The 16,588-nt window shown below is 43.7% G+C and overlaps 1 protein-coding gene across 1 annotated transcript; it reads left to right on the forward strand.

Annotated features, from left to right (window-relative positions):
* The first annotated feature begins 5,725 nt into the window (after positions 1 to 5,725).
* On the forward strand, positions 5,726 to 10,678 carry LOC106592071 (E3 ubiquitin-protein ligase TRIM39). Its single transcript, XM_045687550.2, has 7 exons — positions 5,726 to 6,252; positions 7,181 to 7,276; positions 7,856 to 8,089; positions 8,190 to 8,212; positions 8,698 to 8,816; positions 9,022 to 9,282; positions 9,594 to 10,678. The coding sequence occupies exons 1-7, from the start codon at positions 5,839 to 5,841 to the stop codon at positions 9,866 to 9,868; spliced, it is 1,422 nt and encodes a 473-aa protein (XP_045543506.1). The 5' UTR covers positions 5,726 to 5,838; the 3' UTR covers positions 9,869 to 10,678.
* Positions 10,679 to 16,588: the final 5,910 nt, after the last annotated feature.

Genomic DNA, 16,588 nt, shown 5'->3' on the forward strand with positions numbered 1-16,588 from the left:
CTGAATACTTTCCAAATCCACTGTAAGTGTTTCCAATGGCATCATCAACCAATTGGTAGACAGGTAGGATAGGTAGGCGATTTAGTAGGAAACTGCTTAAAATCCCATCATGCACACTGATGATGTCATTGGAAACACATATTCCTTTATCTTCTTTACTACAAAACATAGAAACACAACGTTTACCCACCTCAGGTAGCATCATTATGTTGAGATGGTGCTGTTGAACATTTCAGAAAGTTTCTTTTATGTCAGAACATTGGAACACTATGGGAGGCAACCTGGATGTCTGGAGAGACTACTCTAAGTTCATATCTTATTTATATGTAACCTTTATTTACCATACCATCGATCACCACATTCTTTTGGAGAGATTGGAAACCCAAATTGGTCTACATGGACAAGTTCTGGCCTGGTTTAGATCTTATCTGTCGGAAAGATATCAGTTTGTCTCTGTGAATGGTTTGTCCTCTGACAAATCAATTGTAAATTTCGGTGTTCCTCAAGGTTCCGTTTTAGGACCACTATTGTTTTCACTATATATTTTACCTCTTGGGGATGTCATTCGAAAACATAATGTTAAATTTCACTGCTATGCGGATGACACACAGCTGTACATTTCAATGAAACATGGTGAAGCCCCAAAATTGCCCTCGCTAGAAGCCTGTGTTTCAGACATAAAGAAGTGGATGGCTGCAAACTTTCTACTTTTAAACTCGGACAAAACAGAGATGCTTGTTCTAGGTCCCAAGAAACAAAGAGATCTTCTGTTGAATCTGACAATTAATCTGGATGGTTGTACAGTCGTCTCAAATAAAACTGTGAAGGACCTTGGCGTTACTCTGGACCCTGATCTCTCTTTTGAAGAACATATCAAGACTGTTTCAAGGACAGCTTTTTTCCATCTACGTAACATTGCAAAAATCAGAAATTTTCTGTCCAAAAATGACGCAGAAAAATTTATCCATGCTTTTGTTACTTCTAGGCTGGACTACTGCAATGCTCTACTTTCCGGCTACCCGGATAAAGCACTAAATAAACTTCAGTTAGTGCTAAATACGGCTGCTAGAATCCTGACTAGAACCAAAAAATTTGATCATATTACTCCAGTGTTAGCCTCCCTACACTGGCTTCCTGTTAAGGCAAGGGCTGATTTCAAGGTTTTACTGCTAACCTACAAAGCATTACATGGGCTTGCTCCTACCTATCTTTCCGATTTGGTCCTGCCGTACAAACCTACACGTACGCTACGGTCACAAGACGCAGGCCTCCTAATTGTCCCTAGAATTTCTAAGCAAACGGCTGGAGGTAGGGCTTTCTCCTATAGAGCTCCATTTTTATGGAATGGTCTGCCTACCAATGTGAGAGACACAGACTCAGTCTCAACCTTTAAGTCTTTACTGAAGACTTATCTCTTCAGTAGGTCCTATGATTAAGTATAGTCTGGCCCAGGAGTGTGAAGGTGAACGGAAAGGCTGGAGCAACGAACCGCCCTTGCTGTCTCTGCCTTGCCGGTTCCCCTCTTTCCACTGGGATTCTCTGCCTCTAACCCTTTTACAGAGGCTGAGTCACTGGCCTACTGGTGTTCTTCCATGCCGTCCATGGGAGGGGTGCGTCACTTGAGTGGGTTGAGTCACTGACGTGGTCTTCCTGTCTGGGTTGGCGCCCCCCCCCCCCCCCCCCCCTTGGGTTGTGCCATGGCGGAGATCGTTGTGGGCTATACTCGGCCTTGTCTTAGGACGGTAAGTTGGTGGTTGGAGACATCCCTCTAGTGGTGTGGGGGCTGTGCTTTGGCAAAGTGGGTGGGGTTATATCCTGCCTGTTTGGCCCTGTCCGGGGGTATCATCGGATGGGGCCACAGTGTCTTCTGATCCCTCCTGTCTCAGCCTCCAGTATTTATGCTGCAGTAGTTTATGTGTCGGGGGGCTAGGGTCAGTCTGTTACATCTGGAGTATTTCTCTTGTCTTATCCGGTGTCCTGTGTGTATTTAAATATGCTCTTTCTAATTCTCTCTTTCTCTCTTTCTGTCTTTCTCTCGGAGGACCTGAGCCCTAGGACCATGCCTCAGGACTACCTGGTATGATGACTCCTTGCTGTCCCCAGTCCACCTGGCCGTGCTGCTGCTCCAGTTTCAACTGTTCTGCCTGCGGCTATGGAACCCTGACCTGTTCACCGGACGTGCTTGTTGCACCCTCGACAACTACTATGATTATTATTATTTGACCATGCTGGTCATTTATGAACATTTTAACATTTTAACATTTTGACCATGTTCTGTTATAATATCCACCCTGCACAGCCAGAAGAGGACTGGCCACCCCTCATAGCCTGGTTCCTCTCTAGGTTTCTTCCTAGGTTTTTGGCCTTTCTAGGGAGTTTTTCCTAGGGAGTTTTTCCTAGCCACCGTGCTTCTTTCACATGCTTTGCTTGCTGTTTGGGGTTTTAGGCTGGGTTTCTGTACAGCACTTTGAGAATATCAGCTGATGTACGAAGGGCTATATAAAAATAAATTTGATTTGATTTGAAATTTGATTTAACTAGGCAAGTCAGTTAAGAAAAAAATATTATTTACAGTGACGGCCTACCAAAAGGCAAAAGGCCTCCTGTGGGGAGTAGGATTAAAAATAAAAATAAATTCAATAGAAATACAGGACAAAACACATCACGACAAGAGAGACAACACAACACTACATAAAGAGAGACCTAAGACGACAACACAGCGTGGCAGCAACACATGACAACACAACATGGTAGCAACTGTCGTGTCTTTGGGCACCATTAACTGAAGACATGTTTATCAAAATAACTCCCTGTAATTATTATCACGCGATTAAACTGATTAATCGTTTAACTGTAATTAACTAGGAGATCGGGGCACCAAGGAAAATATTCAGATTACAAAGTTATAATTTTCCTAATATAACTTTCCTATATTATAACATGATATATTATATTATATTATAGTATAGGCCGATTATCTTCTGGTTTAAATTGTGTATTTCACCTCGCGTCCAGTCTCATTCCAAACGTCGTAAATTGTTGTATCTGCATGAATCCAGCCTTTACTAAAAGTCATCCATACATCAATTGTCTTAAAATCATTTATTTACTAAACTAAGTAATTCACAGAAAGTATACAAACAGTAGTTATCGTCACAAAGAATTGGTAGAGTAATGTGCCCTAGTGGGCTAAACCGGCATGGCTGGTGTCTTGTTAAAACAAAGGGTCATAAAGGGCAGCTGAGAAGACACTACAGGGTTCATAAATATTAACAATTGATATGCTAATCCTTTGCACATGAACGCTCACTCATTCGGGAACAATTGCAATCAATATATATTTACGCTCAGTGTGTCGTCGGGATCCTTGTTGGAGAGTTCTGTTCTGTTGGAGAGTTTTGTCCGCGTTCTCTCTCTCTCTCGGTTAGAATGGATCTTTCAAAGCGACATTCATTAATGTCGTTATAGAATGGATGTTTCGTTGGTCTTCGCGTTCGATGATATCGAGTACTTAGCTGCAGACTAATAATTAATATCAAAGAATTGTTCTTATTCTGTCGGTATCGATAGTCTAAAAGTTAACCACGTGGTGTAGTTAACTTTCAGTAGAGGAATTGGATGGTCAAACCTATTGGCCAACTAGTAATGGAGTGGAGGCCTGGTCTGAAGAAAGTAAATCAGGGTGGGGGTTTTATAATTGAACATAGAACAGGCTTGTCACATGACGCCTGGTCCTGTCTGTGTCCCTGGGGGGCGTGCCGATGACTGATTTAAGCTTTGAACAGAAATACATTCTATCACATTAACATCAGTACATAGCATCTCAACATATTCCAAATAGCTTTATCCTTATTAATACGTTTTATACAACCATTTAGATGCAAGTCCCATACCTGAGGCTATTATATAAACAGTATTATGGTAATATGGCTATATTGTCTCTTCTGAGTATCACAAAATTGTACCAAGCTGACCAGTTCGTAGCTGGATTCTTCACCGATCTTTTATACCTTCTCCAGAACATAAATGTCGTTCGGTTCTCCAATTCTGTGTGTTGGAAGAATTTCCTTTGTCTCTCTATGAAACCCCTCTCTGTCTCAACTGTGGCCTGTTAGGCAGGACATTTCCTTTGGAATTTACGACCCCTTCACACAGGGCCTGGGTGGGGGGAGGTAGGTTGGGGGATGGTGCAAGGGGGAGGGGGTCAACTGTCCTCCCTGTACTCAAAGAGGGCAATGTCATGACATAACCAACATGGCAGCAGCACAGCATGGTAGCAGCACAAAACATGGTACAAACATTATTGGGCACAGACAACAGCACAAAGGGCAAGAAGGTAGAGACAACAATACATCATGCAAAGCAGCCACAACTGTCAGTAAGAGTGTCCATGATTGAGTCTTTGAATGAAGAGACAGATAAAACTCCAGTTTGAGTGTTTGCTGCAGTTTGTTGCAGTTTTCATCAAGGATCTCTCTGTACTTTTCTCCGTTCATCTTTCCCTCGAGCCTGACTAGTCTCCCAGTCCCTGCCGCTGAAAAACATCCCCATAGCATGATGCTGTCAACACCATGCTTCACCGTAGGGATGGTGCCAGGTTTCCTCCAGATGTGAAGCTTGGCATTCAGGCCAAAGAGTTCAATCTTGGTTTCATCAAGCCAGAGAATCTTGTTTCTCATAGTCTGAGAGTCCTTTAGGTGCCTTTTGGCAAACTCCAAGTGGGCTTTCATGTTCCTTTTACTGAAGAGTGGCTTCCGTATGGCCACTCTTCCATAAAGGCCTGATTGGTGTTGTGCTGCAGAGATGGTTGTCCTTCTGGTAGGTTCTCCCATCTCCACAGGGGAAGTCTGGAGCTTTGTCAGAGTGACCATCAGGTTCTTGGTTACCTCCCTGACCAAGGCTCTTCTCCCCTGATTGCTCAGTTTGGCCGGCCAGCCAGCTCTAGGAAGAGTCTTCGTGGTTCTTAACGTCTGCCATTTGAGAATGTTGGAGGCTACTGTGTTCTTGGGGACCTTCAATGCTGCAGAAATGTTTCGGTACCCTTCCCCAGATCTGTGCAACGACACAATCCTGTCTCGGGGCTATATGGACAATTCCTTCAACCTCATGGCTTGGTATTTGCTCTGACATGCACTGTCAACTGTGGGACCTTATATAGACAGGTGTGTACCTTTCAAAATCATGTCCAATCAATTGAATTTACTGCATGTGGACTCCAATCAATGGAAACAGGATGCACCTGAGCTCAACTTCGATTATCATAGCAAAGGGTGTGAATACTTATGTAAATAAGGTATTTATGTTTTTAATACATTTCTAAAAACCTATTTTCACTTTGTCATTATGGGGGTATTGTGTGTAGATTTATGAAGATATTTCGTTATTTAATCCATTTTGGAATAAAACTGTAACGTAACAAAATGTGGAAAAAAGTCTGAAAACTTTCCGAATGCACTGTATCTTCCTCTATCTTGTTTACTAGAAAACATAGAAGCACACCGTTTACCCAGATGTTGATGTTGGGGTGTTGCTGGAAATGATGAGTACGTAGTTGAAACATTTTGAAATTTCCATTTAAGGGTCGGGTTTCTGAGACTAGCCACTGAGAGCTGTCCGTCCGTTTATCTACAAACAGTAACACCTGACTATAAATAGCCACCAGGGGGGATTCCTGTTGTAACCAAACAGCACCAGAGATTGTGTAATCATTGCTACGCATTAAACATTAAGCAAGCTGCTGCAGAGAGTAGCAGAGCAACAAACCATAATACTGTAGCAAGAGGCACCTATCAACGATCCAGTGATCAAGAGTGATCAAGGAGAGATCAATCTGTTTCCATGGCGTCTGAGCAGCAAACGGGTGATGAGGCCTCTCTCCCCAGGGAAGAGGCTGTGTGCCCGGGCTGTCAGGGATCAGGGCCCCTGGTCCTGCCGTGTGGCCACAGCCTGTGTGAGACCTGCCTGGGGCTGTGTGAGGGTGAGCTGGGCCAGGGGGGCTGTACGGTCTGCTACGGCAGAGACCTGCTGGACTGCGTCCTGAAGAGACTGCTGGATTCCCTGTTCCAAGGGCAGCCGCGGCGGGCCAGGGATGGAGGGGTAGAGGACGGGGGCAGGGAGCTGTGTCCTCTGCATGGGGAGAGGCTGACATTGTATTGTGTGGAGGACAAGGAGATGGTGTGTGTGGAGTGTCAGAGCGAGGAGCACGACGACCACGAGTGTTGTCCCACGGAGCAGGCTGTGCACGACTGCAAGGTGAGAGTGTTGTGACTGACTACCTACACAGATACTCAGAGACGAAAGCGGAATTCAGAGTCCACAAACGCAGAGCTGCAATAGTTCAGTGGCCAATTGTGACATAGCTACAACTGATCCTCGGGGGAAGCACAGCCCAGCCGCACACCATCCCAACACTCCCAAACAACATGGCTCCACGTATATAATCAGAATTCATGTAAATATTACAGTTTTGAAAATATAGCTTGTCCAAAAAAAAGTGGTCTCTTGGCACACTTTATCCCACGTATGAGGTAAGTTTGAGCCCGGGACAGGGTAAGTTAAGCCACCTACACATTTCTGAACTGAGTTAAATATTACCCCTACCTTGTTAAAAACTTGTACATTTTTATTTCCCCAATCACAAGCACTTTAAAAAATATATATTTTTAAGCATATTTGAACTCAGGCTTAACACCTAGCAAACACTTTGAACTTTTGAAAACACTTTAACACGGGCCAGGCCCTGTTGTTACCTCATATACCAGATATAATGCCTTGGATTTTGCCTGGGAAGAAAACACTTCAATTTGTTCAACTTGCCATTGGCTCAACCATTGGCTCAATTTACCACAAGGAAAACATTTTGACTATATTAGCCCACACAGCTCCAAGGATGCACATTCAGGCTAGGTTTAAGACCTCATATTGAAGCTAATAGAGACACCAACTGATGTATAGCACAATCTTATTATTATCTACTTTGGTTTAGATACAAACATCATGAAATCAAGCATTTTTGTATCATTTCCGAGAAACAAGGTTGGCTCAACTTACCCCTCTCTCCCCTACAGTACAACTGATCCGACGTGGTTGTTAGAAACCCTAACCAAGTAGGATGGAGACAAACATATGTGTATGTTGACTTACCCCTGACCTCTCTCTAACAACTGACCTCTGACCCCAGAGGGAGCTGACGTCTGCCCTGAGACCTCTACAGGAGAAGCTGGAGGCTCTGAACACTGTCAAACAGACCTGTGAGGAGTCAGCTGAACACATCAAGGTTAGGAGGGATCAAAAGGCGTCAGATCCATCCTATAGACAGAATGATGGATCATTTCTGGCTTTGAATGGGACTAGCTGTGTGTCACTCCATTGATCAAATATACTTTCATCAGCACTCTGAAATGGTAATAGCACAATAACTGGGATTGATGTTGAAACAGTAGATCCAGTCAAAGTACATTATCATTGATATCAGACAATAGATCCAGTAGAAGTACATTATCATTGATATCAGACAGTAGATCTAGTAGAAGTACATTATCATTAATATCAGACAATAGATCTAGTATAAGTACATTATCATTGATATCAGACAGTAGATCTAGTAGAAGTACATTATCATTAATATCAGACAGTAGATCTAGTAGAAGTACATTATCAGTGATATCAGACAGTAGATCCAGTAGAATACATTATCATTAATATCATTTCCTGAGCTACTCCTAATCCCGCTTGATAAACTGCGAAAGTATTGGTAGAGATGAGGTCACTCGGATTCTGATACTCCCTCCATCTGTATCTCCTTCTTTCATTTCTTCTTTATCCTGTCGTCCCCTATTCCCGTTTACCCCTGCAGAGCCAGGCACAGCAGACTGAGCGCCTGGTGCAGCAGCAGTTTGAGAAGCTGCACCAGTTCCTCCGGGACGAGGAAGCTGCTGTGATCTCTGCTCTGAAGGAAGAGGAGCAGGAGAAGACCCAGAGGATGAGGGACAGGATAGACAGAACAACAGACCAGATCAACTCTCTAGCTGAGGCCATTGAGGTGACGGTGAAGGCCATGGACACAGGTGATGACATATCCTTCCTCAAGGTACGGACTCATCAGAGAACAAGATCACGATATGAAAAGAGGTTGTAATATAAGGATATTATTGTTTGCCTTTCAAGTAAGACGTCATCTTTTCCATTAGAACTTCAAGAGGACCTCTGAGAGGTGGGTGTGTTGCTCTTTCTTTTCCTTCATAGTTGTGCTTCTCAGCACCTCTAATCTAATCTCACCTATAACCCAATCTCACCTATAATCTAATCTCATCTATAACCTAATCTCACCTATAATCTAATCTCACCTATAACCTAATCTCACCTATAACCCTAATCTCACCTATAATCTAATCTCACCTATAACCTAATCTCACCTATAACCCTAATCTGACCGATAATCTAATCTCACCTATAACCTAATCTCACCTATAACCTACTCTCACCTATAATCTAATCTCACCTATAACCTAATCTCACCTATAACCTACTCTCACCTATAATCTAATCTCACCTATAACCTAATCTCACCTACAACCTAATCTCAGCTACAACCAAATCTCACCTATAACCAAATTTCACATGGGCTACCTCTGTCTGTCAGTCACAAGAGATGATACATTTTGTAAACCTGTTGACACATGAACCTTCTTCTGACAGGACTCAGGTGACAGTGCAGGAGCCAGAGGAGGTGGCAGGAGCTCTGCTGGACGTGGCCAAACACCTGGGCTGTCTCAGCTACAGAGTCTGGGAGAAGATGCAGGACGTCATTACATACAGTGAGTAGAGGAAGACCATAACATCACAATACATGTGCAAATAATGTGTTTTGAGTACTGTAGGAATGATTAACTCAATGTACACTGTCTCAATCAATCAATCTCTCTCTCTATTTCTCTCTCTCTTTCCCTCCCTCCCTCCCTCCCTCCCTCCCTCCCTCCCTCCCTCCCTCCCTCCCTCCCTCCCTCCCTCCCTCCCTCCCAGCTCCTGTGACTCTGGACCCCAACACGGCTGATATCTGCCTGTCTCTGTCTGAGGATCTGACCAGCCTGCGGTACACAGAGGAGGAGGAGCGACTCCCTGACAACCCAGAGAGGTTCTGTTACTATGAGTGTGTCCTGGGTTCCGAGGGCTTCAGCTCTGGACGACACACCTGGGACGTGGAGGTGGGGGTGAACAGCGAGTGGGCCGTGGGGGTGGCACGGGAGACGGTCTCGAGGAAGGAGTGGTTCCCCCCGAGCCCAGGTACTGTCTCCTGACATTGTGCCATTGAGCAAGAAACATAACTTCAACAACAACAAAAAAAAGCAGCTCTCCGTCCAGAGGCGCTGCTCTGTGGCTGACCCTGTGCCAATCGTTGTGAATGAGTGTACGTGTGGCGGTTAAATTCTGCAAAAATAAACCTTTTCTCAAATGGACAGTAAAGTATCTATTGGTTTGGCCAGTGTAGGCCGTCGTTGTAAATAAGAATTTGTTCTTAACTGACTTGCCTAGTTAAATAAAGGTTAAATAAATAAAAATATATGTATAATCTATTCTATTCCATTGTATTCTAGAGAGGGGCCTGTGGACCATCTGTTACTATGGAGGTGAATACCGCGCCCGCACGGCCACCGCTACTCCCCTGGTCCTGAAGAGAAGGCCCCAGGAGGTCAGAGTGCAGCTGGACTGGGACAGAGGCAGGGTCATCTTCTCCGACGCCTCAGACAACACCCTCATCTACAAGTTCCAACACAAGTTCACCCAGAGAGTGTTCCCTTACTTCTCCAACACCTGCAAGAGACATCCTCTGAGGATCTCAGCCGGGAAGGTGTCAGTTACAGCGGAGTAGCTTGGTTTATTAATTAAGAGCTGATTTGGTAAACCTATAGTTAGGGACATTAAAAAGCCGTTGCTGCAGAACAGGTAAAAACATTTGCTTTAAAGTGGATGCACCTATGCTGCAGCAAAGGCATTTTGTAAAAGTCACTTTTTTATGCAGCTACGTGACTGCTTTCTGTCTCTCTGGGTTCCAATCTAAATAGATAATTATTGACTCTTTCTCTGGGTTCTAATTTAAATAGATAATTACTGACTCTCTGTGTTCTAATCTCAATAGATAATTACTGACTCTTTCTCTCTCTCTTTGTTCTAATCTCAATAAATAATTACTGACTTGTGCAGCAATGTAAACCTGCACGCTATAAAATACCTTTAGTCTTTAGAGTGTATGAATGCAGGGCTTGAATGACTTCCATAGATTTGCACTAATTTCATTTAACAGTAGCAATGTGGTGCATTATATGGTTTCTTTGATAGGGTACATTATAAAAGGTGTTGGTAACTTTTGATATACACTGTATTGTTTGCATAAAAGGTTTTGCTTGTTTTCCTGTCCCATGCTTTCAGGACAATTTTTGCACAAAAAAATTATTGTAGTTAAGCAGGCCTAAAGTAATGTAACAATGATAAAATGACACATACAACTGTTTTAAAACCTATTTGTTGATTGACAGTGTGATCATTAGGCTGTTCACTTGTCCATAGCTTGCCCATATGAACGAACATAAGACATATAAAGATCTGTTGTGGTTGTGTGACAGTGGTTTTCAGATGTTGTGTCTTTGGCATCATTAAAACTGAAGACATGTTTATCAAATAACTCTCTGTAATTATTATTACGCAATTAAACTGATTCATCGTGTAACTGTAATTAACTAGGAGGTCGGGGCACCAAGGAAAATATTCAGATTACAAAGTTATAATTTTCCTAATATAACTTTCAGATATCATAATATCTGATCTCTGAGTCTTCTGATTTAATGACGTATTCTTTACCTTGGTCAGTCTCATTCCAAACGTCGTAAATTGTTGGTTATCGGCACGAACCCAGTCTTCCCTATGAGTCATCCATACATCAATTGTCTTAAAATCATTTATTTACTAAACTAAATAATTCAATAGAAATGCATAATCAAACAGATAGGGTTACAAAGAAATGATAGGAGAATGTGCCCTAGTCAGATAAACCGGCATGGCGGCTTGTTAGACAAAAGGGGGGTGGGGTCAGCTGAGAAGACACTACAGAGTTGATAAATATTAACAATTGAATTGCTAGGCCTTTCCACATGAACGCTCACTCATTCGGGAACAATTGCAATCAATATATATATTTACGCTCAGTGTGTCGTCGGGATCTTTGTTGGAAAGGTTGTTCTGTTGGAGAGTTCTCTCTCTCTCTCTCTCTCTCTCTCTCTATCTCGGTTAGAATGGATCTTTCAAAGCGACATTCGTTCATGTCGTTATAGGACAGATGTTTCCGGCAGTTGTCGCGTTCAATGGTACCGAATTCCTAGCTGCAGACTAGTAATTAATATCAAAGACTTGTTATTTTTCTGTATCGATAGTCTAATAGTTTAACCACATGGTATGGTTAAAGTTCAGTAGAGGGATGCATGGTCAAACCTATTAGCCAACTCGTAATGGAGTGGAGGCCTGGTCTAGGGAAAGAAACCCTGGGTGGGGGTTTATATACTGAACATAGAAAAGGCTGTCACATGACACCAGGTCCTGTCTGTGTCGCTGGGGCGTGCCGATGACTTAGTTAAGACTCCAAAGGGAATTGGAGTTTCCTTCATTAACAGTCCAAAATCACATTGCACAATATCACAAACAGTTCTATCCTTATTCATTCATTTTATACAACCATTTAGATGTAAGTCTCATAGCTGAGGCTAGTATATAAACATTATTATGGTAATATGGCCGTATTGTCTCTCATGAGTTTCACAAAATTGTACCAAACGGACCAGTTCGTAGCTGGATTCTTCACCGATCGTTTATACCTTCTCCAGAACATAAATGTCGTTCGGTTCTCCAATTCTGTGAGGTGGAAGAATCCTTTGTTTCTCCATGAAAACACTGTCTCTTTATACTGTGGCCATGAGGTGGGACATTTTCTTAGGAATTTACGACCCCTTCTGACCACAGCAGCCTGGGTGTAGGAGACAGAGGGAGATGGTGAAGAAGTGCAGGGGGAGGTGCAGGGGGTCAACTGTGCTCGCTGTACCCAAAGAGGGCAACGTCATGACACAGAGCAGAGTGAGGGAGGGTGTGTAACCTTCCAGAGCAGAGTGATGGAGGGTGTGTAACCTTTCAGAGCAGAGTGAGGGAGGGTGTGTAACCTTCCAGAGCAGAGTGAGGGAGGGTGTGTAACCTTCCAGAGCAGAGTGAGGGAGAGTGTGTAACCTTTCAGAGCAGAGTGAGGGAGGGTGTGTAACCTTTCAGAGCAGAGTGAGGGAGGGTGTGTAACCTTTCAGAGCAGAGTGATGGAGGGTGTGTAACCTTCCATAGCAGAGTGAGGGAGGGTGTGTAACCTTTCAGAGCAGAGTGAGGGAGTGTGTGTAACCTTTCAGAGCAAAGTGAGGGAGGGTGTGTAACCATCCAGAGCAGAGTGAGGGAGGGTGTGTAACCTTCCAGAGCAGAGTGAGGGAGCGTGTGACCTTTCAGAGCAGAGCAGAGTGAGGGAGGGTGTGTAACCTTTCAGAGCAGAGTGAGGGAGGGTGTGTAACCTTTCAGAGCAGAGTGAGGGAGAGTGTGTAACCTTTCAGAGCAGAGTGAGGGAGAATAACCTTTCAGATCAGAGTGAGGGAGCGTAACCTTTCAGAGCAGAGTGAGGGAGCGTAACCTTTCAGAGCAGAGTGAGGGAGCGTGTGTAACCTTTCAGAGCAGAGTGAGGGAGCGTGTGTAACCTTTCAGAGCAGAGTGAGGGAGCGTGTGTAACCTTTTAGAGCAGAGTGAGGGAGGGTGTGTAACCTTTCAGAGCAGAGTGAGGGAGGGTAACCTTTCAGATCAGAGTGAGGGAGCGTGTGTAACCTTTCAGATCAGAGTGAGGGAGCGTGTGTAACCTTTCAGAGCAGAGTGAGGGAGCGTAACCTTTCAGATCACAAGTACCATACCCCAGCTGTTACACAACACATTATAATCCTGGGATGACATGGCACCTGTTTCTGTCTGTCTGTCTGTGTGTGTATGTGTGTGTGTGTGTGTGTGTGTGTGTGTGTGTGTGTGTGTGTGTGTGTGTGTGTGTGTGTGTGTGTGTGTGTGTGTGTGTGTGTGTGTGTGTGTGTGTGTCAGACCAGAGCACCTACGTCACGTGACTCCTTACAGAGGGAAGTGGATCCTCCAGCCATCCAGAGTAGAGGCTCGTTGGCACACAGTCATGTTCGTACCCTTTCACACACACACACACACACACACACACACACACACACACACACACACACACACACACACACACACACACACACACACACACACACACACACACACACACACACACACACACACACACACACACACAGGCATGCACACAGTAACACACACACAGTCACACACACACACGCACACGCACACACACACACACGCACACACACACACACACACACACACACACACAGGCATGCACACAGTAACACACACACAGTCACACACACACACGCACACGCACACACACAGGCACGCACACACAGGCATGCACACAGTAACACACATGCACATGCGCACGCACACGCACACACAGGCACGCACACACAGGCACGCACACACAGGCACGCACACACAAGCATGCACACACAAGCATGCACACAGTAACACACACACAGTCACACACACACACACATGTACACATACAGTCACACGCACACAGACACACACACAGACACACACACAGACAGACACACACACTCAGATGAGTTAACCTGTTAGGGCTAGGGGGCAGTATTGACACGGCCGGATAAAAAACGTACCCGATTTAATCTGGTTACTACTCCTGCCCAGTAACTAGAATATGCAGTTAGATTAACGAGAGTCTTGTCTTTAAAATGGTGCAAAATAGTAATATGTTTGAAAAATTGAAGTTTTTGCATTTTTGAGGAATTTGAATAACGCGCCACGGGATTACACTGGCTGTTGAGTAGGTGGGACGCAAGCGTCCCACCTAGCCCATAGAGGTTAAATCTATTTGGCTAAAGTGTAGGTAAACTTCAGACTTCAACTGTAGATCCGATATGACTCTGCACAAATCTCGTCGGTCTGTTACATGTCTCTCTGTTGTTTGTAACATCTCCATTGGTACATAGTTAACCTCTCTAGGGTAGGTGGCACCAAATCGTCCCACCTACGTAACAGCCAGTGTAATCCAGTGGCGCGTTATTCAAAAACCTCAAAAATGCAAAAACTTCAATTTTTCAAACATATTACTATTTTACACCATTTTAAAGACAAGACTCTCGTTAATCTAACCACACTGTCCGATTTCAAAAAGGCTTTACAACGAAAGCAAAACATTAGATTATATCAGCAGAGTACCCAGCCAGAAATAATCAGACACCCATTTTTCAAGCTAGCATATAATGTCACATAAACCCAAACCACAGCTAAATGCAGCACTAACCTTTGATGATCTTCATCAGATGACAACCCTAGGACATTATGTTATACAATACATGCATGTTTTGTTCAATCAAGTTCATATTTATATCAAAAACCAGCTTTTTACATTAGCATGTGACTAGCATGTGAATAGCATTCCCACCGAACACTGCCGGTGAATTTACTAAATTACTCACGATAAACGTTCACAAAAAGCATAACAATTATTTTAATAATTATAGATAGAGAACTCCTCTATGCACTCGATATGTCCGATTTTAAAATAGCTTTTCGGTGAAAGCAAATTTTGCAATATTCTCAGTAGATAGCCCGGCATCACAGGGCTAGCTATTTAGACACCCACCAAGTTTAGCCCTGACCAAAGTCAGATTTACTATTAGAAAAGTTTGATTACCTTTGGTGTTCTTCGTCAGAATGCACTCCCAGGACTGCTACTTCAATAACAAATGTTGGTTTGGTTCAAAATAATCCATAGTTATATCCAAACAGCGGCGTTTTGTTTGTGCGTTCAAGACACTATCCGAAAGGGTAAATAAGGGTGACGAGCATTGCGCAATTCGTGACAAAAAAATTCTAAATATTCCATTACCGTACTTCGAAGCATGTCAACCGCTGTTTAAAATCAATTTTTATGCCATTTTTCTCATTAAAAAAAGCGATAATATTCCGACCGGGAATCTGCGTTTAGGTAAACAGACGAAAGAAAATAAAGCATTCGGTCGACTCGGGCACGCGCCTAAGCCCATAGTACTCTTATCGGCCACTTGCCAAAAGCGATAATGTGTTTCAGCCAGAGGCTGCCTCGATATCGTTCAGCTTTTTCCCGGGCTCTGAGAGCCTATGGGAGGCGTAGGAAGTGTCACGTTAGAGCAAAGATCCTCAGTCTTCAATAAAAAGAGCCAAGATGAAACACAACTTCTCAGACAGGCCACTTCCTGCATGGAATCTTCTCAGGTTTTGGCCTGCCATATGAGTTCTGTTATACTCACAGACACCATTCAAACAGTTTTAGAAACTTTAGGGTGTTTTCTATCCAAAGCCAGATTAAATCGGGTACGTTTTTTACCCGGGTGTGTCAATACTGCCCCCTAGCCCTAACAGGTTAAACTCAGTTTTTCACAATTCCTGACATTTAATCCTAGTAAAAATTCCCTGTCTTAGGTCAGTTAGGATCACCACTTTATTTCAAGAATGTGAAATGTCAGAATAATAGTAGAGAGAATGATTTAAGCTTTTATTTCTTTCATCACATTCCCAGTGGGTCAGAAGTTCACATACACTCAATTAGTATTTGGTAGCATTGCCTTTAAATTGTTTAACTTGGGTCAAATGTTTCGGGTAGCCTTCCACAAGCTTCCCACAATAAGTTGGGTGAATTTTGGCCCATTCCTCCTGACAGAGCTGGTGTAACTGAGTCAGGTTTGTAGGCCTCCTTGCTCGCACACGCTTTTTCAGTTCTGCCCACAAATTGTCTAAAGGATGGAGGTCAGGGCTTTGTGACAGCCACTCCAATACCTTGACTTTGTTGTCCTTAAGTCATTTTGCCACAACTTTGGAAGTATGCTTGGGGTCATTGTCCATTTGGAAGACCCATTTGCGACCAAGCTTTAACTTCCTGACTGACGTCTTGAGATGTTGCTTCAATATATTCACGTAATTTTCTCCCTCATGATGCCATCTATCTTGTGAAGTACACCAGTTCCTCCTGCAGCAAAGCACCCCCACAACATGATGCTGCCACCCTCATGCTTCACGGTTGGGATGGTGTTCTTCGGCTTGCAAGCCTCCCCCCTTTTCCTCCAAACATAATGATGGCCATTATGGCCAAACAGTTCTATTTTTGTTTCATCAGAACAGAGGACATTTCTCCAAAAAGTACGATCTTTGTCCCCATGTGCAGTTGCAAACCGTAGTCTGGCTTTTTTATGGTGGTTTTGGAGCAGTGGCTGCTTCCTGGCTGAACTGCCTTTCAGGTTATGTAGATATAGGACTCGTTTTACTGTGGATATAGATACTTTTGAACCTGTTTCCTCCAGCATCTTCACAAGGTCCTTTGCTGTTGTAAGTTCATCTTTAGGAGACAGAACACGTCTCCTTCCTGAGTGGTATGACAGCTGCG

Source organism: Salmo salar, chromosome 01, assembly GCF_965601325.2.
Source record: "Salmo salar chromosome 01, fSalSal1, whole genome shotgun sequence".
Lineage (NCBI taxonomy): Eukaryota > Metazoa > Chordata > Actinopteri > Salmoniformes > Salmonidae > Salmo > Salmo salar.